This window comes from Volvox carteri (assembly GCF_000143455.1).
Source record: "Volvox carteri f. nagariensis unplaced genomic scaffold VOLCAscaffold_76, whole genome shotgun sequence".
NCBI classification, from domain to species: domain Eukaryota; kingdom Viridiplantae; phylum Chlorophyta; class Chlorophyceae; order Chlamydomonadales; family Volvocaceae; genus Volvox; species Volvox carteri.
In genome coordinates, this window is record NW_003307619.1 from 272,007 (window position 1) to 277,346 (window position 5,340).

The window sequence follows — 5,340 nt, forward strand, 5'->3', positions numbered from 1 at the left end:
CTACGTCGCACAGCCGCCGCCGCCGCCGCCGTCGCGGGCCAGCCTGGCGGCAGCGCTGGCGCACACAGGCGACGGCTCGCTCAGCACCGCATCCTGGCTACAGCCACCACCGCCGGTGAAGCCGCCGCCACCGTCGCGAAACAGCGTCCCGCAGCAGCAGCGGCCGGAGCAGCAGCAGATGTTGACTCAACAGCTATCCGAGTCGTACGGATCTGAATCTACCGTATCCACGTTGCAAAACATGTACGGCGGATCTACAGGGCTGAGGCCGCAGCTTCAAGCCGGGACGTGGGGTCAGGAAAGGTCGATGCTGATGCCGATGCTGATGCCGACGCCGACGCCGACGCCGACGCCGACGCCGACGCCGATGCAGCAGCAACAGCAGCAGCAGCAGCAGCAGCAGCAGAGGCATGCGGAGGTGTTGGTGGCGACGGTGGAAGCGGCGGCTGAGAGGCACCAAGGTCCGACGTCAGCGCAGGTGGCGGCGGCGTTCGCGGTGTACCTGTCGGGATGTGCTTGCGGCGTTGGCGGAGGTGTTGGCGGCGTTGGCGGCGTTGGCGGCTGCGGAGAGCGGCTACCGGGTGCTGCTACAGCCGGCAGCCGCCTGCCCCCCCGCGCACCGGTGATTCCTGTGCAACCACAGCAGCGAAGTGAAAGGAGAATGTCAGTATGGAGAATTAAGCATCTAAATTTGTGATTACAGTCGAGTGGAGCCGTTAGTCCCCCCCATTTAAACTGGCAAGAGTTCTTTTTTTCGGCCCACTATCATTTTTGTTAGTATTATTCTGATGGCACATGCATGGTGAAGTGGAGGATCCTGGTGGTTTGTTCGGTGGGGGTGTTTGGTGGTTGTGTGGTTTAAGCGTGTAAAGTGGATGTGGCCAGCATGCAGACGGTGGACAGACCGGTGGGACCATCCAGCCGCGTCAGCAAGTAGTGTGCGCCCCCTCGGCCCATGGTCGGCATGGGCCCGCACAGGTCACAGTGTACGACCTCCAGTGCGACCTCCAGTGCTACAGCTGGTTGCTGCGGCTGGGGTGGGCGGTTGCGGTGGCCTTCACGGTGACACAGGCCTCGCAGACGGTCTCCACCGCCTGGCATAGTGCCGCTGGAGTGACCTGTGGTCCCTGCACCAGCTGCTTGCTTATCAGCTGCTCCAGCACGCAGTAACCGAGGTGACCGTACTGGCAGTGCAGGCGTTGTGCTGCAACAAGTTCAGCGACTGAGCATTTGGCGGCCCCGGAGCTGCCGTTGCCTGGTTGCCCTTTGCCGTTGCTGTCACCATCCGGCTGGCCTCCACCGGTGTGGCTGCCGGCGGTGCTGCCGCCACGGGCGCTGGGGACGGTGGCGGCACTTCCGCCAGCGCTGCTACCTGCGGCCTGGCCCCCGCCAGCTCTGTCGCCCGTGATGCCGAGGGCATTGATGGTGATGTCGGTCGGCGCCTGCAGGTCCATGTCCATGCATAGTGCCCACACTCGCTCCATGTGATGATAGACGGGCTGTTGTGCAGGAGACTGATGCGTGAGAACCAGCAGCCTGTCTTGTCCGTGCTGAACATGACCGAGCAGCTGCGTGTCATGATGTCTGTCGACCTCTTATGAGGTCGACAGATGTCAGGGTGAGGCCCGAGCTGGGGACATGCAGCATGTTGTGCAGCCGGACATTGTGTCCATCGCGTGTATGCAGGTGCAGCTTCCCTGTTCCCATGACATCGGCCGGCTGGTTGTTTCCCCACTCGATTAGATGTGGCACGCCGGTGGGGACATGGTTGTGCACCCGTGAGGTGGTATGGTGAGCCGAGGATGACTCGTGAGCTGCTGCCACTGCCGTCGATGACCAGCACTGTGGCACGGCTCTGGTGTGAGCTGCTTCCGCTGCTGCCCGAGCCGCTGCCACTGCTGCCGCCTGCAGTGTGGCCACCGTTGCAGCGGCTGTTGCAGCATCGAGCATGGCCGCGTTCATGTGCTCCGTCAACCCCCACTGTTACCGCCATTGCTGCTGCCAGTGCCCCTGCCACCACTGTCACGGTGGCGGTTGCGGCTACCTCAACTGATTTTGCTGGCGGCATGCAGCTGCTTGAATGTGTTGCTGCGATGAAGGCCGACGGATTCGTCCGCCTGCTTAACGGGGCACTCGCAGGTGTAGTGACCAGGCTGTCCGCAGTAGCGGCAGGTGTCGCTGGCCCCCACGGTGCCTGCAGCACCGGCAGTGCTGCCGACTCCACTGGTGGCACAACCAGGGCCGACAGATCCCACCAGGCTGGTCTTGCTTGCTTTGGTCTCAAGGTTGTTCTCCTTCTCCCGCAGCATGAGCACGAGCTGTGGGGTCGTTAAGTTGGGCTGATACATCATGAACTCGACGGTGATGGTGCACTGCGGAGGCAGGCCATGGAGAATGGCGTGGCACATCGTGCTCTCGTCCCACTGGCCGCCGGCCATGATTATATCGCTACGGAGCTGCTCTGCCTGCTGAACGAAGTCAGCGGTCATCTTCCCATCACACATGCTCAGCTGCTTCTGCAGCTCCTACAGGCTCAGCCGGGCCTGAGATGCAGAATGCAACTGTTGCTGTAAGAGCTGCACGGCAGCGAGAGTGGTCTGGCAATTCCTGAGCAACTGCTTGATGGGCAGTTCACAGGACAGACGCAGGTAGCCGAGCGCCTGTGCGTCCTCCTGCAGGGTGTCTTGAGCGTTGCGGCCCGGAGGCGACGGGTTGTTGATGTAGTCTTCAACTTGGACGTTGCGAGGAAATCGCCTAAGTCGCCGAGCCACTGGGAATAGTTCGACCCATCCGAGAGGAGGACACCCTTACATCCCTTCCCCATGATGGTTGCCTAGCAAGCGTGACTGATCAAGCCGCATTCCCCGCCGCCTTTCTGGCAACTAGTTGATGGTATGATGCATCATTGTTGCGGTGTACGATGGCGCCTGATGCGACTTATGCCCTTTCAGCCTCCCAGGCATGTCCCCACTTGCCTCACAGCCACCGATGCATCTCACGGCAGGGGTCTAATTGTGTGCGTGTTTGGATGCAGTGTTCCCCTCCACCTTTGGGCAACTAGTTGATGGCGTCATACATCGTTGGCGCGGTGTACGGTGGTGCCTGATGCGATCTATGCGTCCAGAAGCCCTTTCAGCCTCCCAGGCATGTCCCCACAACTGCCCCACACAGCCAGCGGGGGTCTAACTGCGTGCGCGTTCACATGCGGCATGCCACGCCGCCTTTCTGGCATCTATTGATGATATGATGAATCTTTGTGCGATGTAGGGCTGCGCCTGATGCGATCTCGTTTGCGGAAGGCCCCCCTGAGTGCTGCCAAGCATGTTATTCTCTCATGAGACAGTGTGAAGGTTAACGAACTGAGTATGCGACCAACACATAAAACATCGCATGTGAATTGTTATGTCATGCGATTCATCAAAGTAAATCGTGTGTGTTTGGTGTGTGTTAGCTTAGGCTGCGTTAAGCTTTACGCAATCAGCCTTCATACACATGAAACGCAACATGCATTCGCATGTGAATAGCCATGCGGACTGCGTGTGTTTGATGTGCGATTGGACGCGTATTGCTTTACGCATTGTCTCCCCACACGCACGAATCGGTATATGGAATCGCATGCGTGTCGCCTTGCTACACATGCGCGTATGCTTCAGGTTTCAACATACACACGGATGAATTGTTCAAGTCGACCAAAACGACGCAAGTTTATTTCCAAACGAACCTTTGCAATCTAAAAATTATAAAATTTTTAAAATTTTAGCCAGGAGGGCCGATTTCCGCTTTTCCATAGCCGTTTGCGTTAGCTCTTTGCGTTAGAAAAGCATGCTCATTCGCACCTAACGCTAAGATTTGCACCGTTACGCGAACTAACGCGAGCTAACGCGGACTTAACGCGATCACCCGTCGTCATAGTGTGTCGTGGTCATGGCGAGCATGACCACAATGCTGAACGTCAGCAATTGTACCGACAATGACAACATTTACTAGCTTTATATTCACTAGCAGTCCAAGGCTTTAATGAATGTATTGACTCAAGGATCAGTCTATCACAACGATAACGGCGAAGGAAAAGAAGCCAAACTAACCTTACACATTGTGAAAAGAAAAAGTTATATGTAAAACTGAGTATTTGCTAATTATGTACTGGGTTAAATACTGGCTGAACAGCGACGCAGATCGGTCGTGCGATGATGCCGTGCGAAATCTTGCCGCCGCCGAAAGGTGCGTAACAGCACTACCTACATTTTGGTTTATTTGGCATTGTAAATTTGCATTTGATTATGTGGTTGACCACGTTTGGCAGGCAAAATGGAACACAGTGCTTTAACCACACAGCATCAAGCACGCTACAAGGCTAAAAATCAATATGATTAAACTTGCTGTCATATACTTAAAAGAAAAATTGTTGCAGATTCCGCTTAGCAGGTAGAGCCAGCGACGGATAGAAATCCCTTTAGGCTGTACGACTTGAGGGCCTTGTTCATTGGCCTTCTTCCCTATAGGGACTGTACGGCATCATTGGCCTTCTTCCCTATAGGGACTGTACGGCATCATTGGCCTTCTTCCCTATAGAGACTGTACGGCAGTATCATTTTTTACCTAAGAGGTTACCTTTTTAGAGTTAGAAAGAAAGGAAGAATCATTTTTTACCTAAGAGTTACAGCTTTTCAGAAAGGACTACCAAGAACTACTACTACTACTGCGACTATTATAATTTTTTGGCCGATCAGTGGCGAGCGCAATAATGAGCGGTAGCAATTATGCACTGGAGAGGGAGGGAGTGAAGGTGGCCCATAAGCGACGGGCAGTTAGAGAGGAGAGATGGACTTTGAAAAGACGTCATGATCCTCTTACTGTGATTTCCTTTGTTGAGGAGGAAAGGCCAGAGGTTGTTGCGAGGCACCTTGCATGGTTTGGAAATGCAGTCCTGAAGACTTGCCAGCCTCTGTTAAATCGTAAGGCGTTTCAAGCTGCCAAACCGAAGAGGGCATCAGAGGACATCGGAAGACACGTGGGGTTGCACCTATCCATCTTGCGATCCGGAGAGTCATGGATGAATGTGATCGGGGTCGTATCTTCCATGTGTGTGGCAATGCATGCATTTGTACCTGTATTGGAAGGTGGAAAATTTCGTTGTTCCATTGGGCTTGCTGCAATTCATTTTCCCTCGTTGTTGTGGACATCAGCTGTCATACAAGGTCTCAAGGGCAATGTCCCACCATTAACTGGCGATGGAGGCGACGGAGATGATGAAGACGACGGAGGCAGTGGCGGCGCCGAAGAGGAAGTGGAGCCGAGTGCTGAAGCTCCTGCCGGCGGCGGGGCCGCCGCCGCCGCCGC

At 55.7% G+C, this 5,340-nt stretch overlaps 2 protein-coding genes across 2 annotated transcripts in view; one reads left to right on the forward strand and one right to left on the reverse strand.

Moving 5' to 3' along the window:
* VOLCADRAFT_98731 (uncharacterized protein) overlaps window positions 1-654 on the forward strand; it is a gene marked incomplete at both ends in the record, with an annotated part of 4,983 nt that extends 4,329 nt beyond the window's left edge. Inside the window, 2 exons of the mRNA XM_002957580.1 lie at window positions 43-293; window positions 644-654. Of these exons, the coding sequence (XP_002957626.1) occupies window positions 43-293; window positions 644-654 (262 nt within the window). The remainder of the gene's footprint in view (window positions 1-42; window positions 294-643) is intronic.
* Window positions 655-1,013: 359 nt separating this feature from the next.
* Window positions 1,014-1,460, reverse strand: VOLCADRAFT_98732 (uncharacterized protein; the record flags this gene model as incomplete). Its single annotated transcript, XM_002957603.1, has 1 exon — window positions 1,014-1,460. The coding sequence occupies one exon, from the start codon at window positions 1,458-1,460 to the stop codon at window positions 1,014-1,016; it is 447 nt and encodes a 148-aa protein (XP_002957649.1).
* Window positions 1,461-5,340: the final 3,880 nt, after the last annotated feature.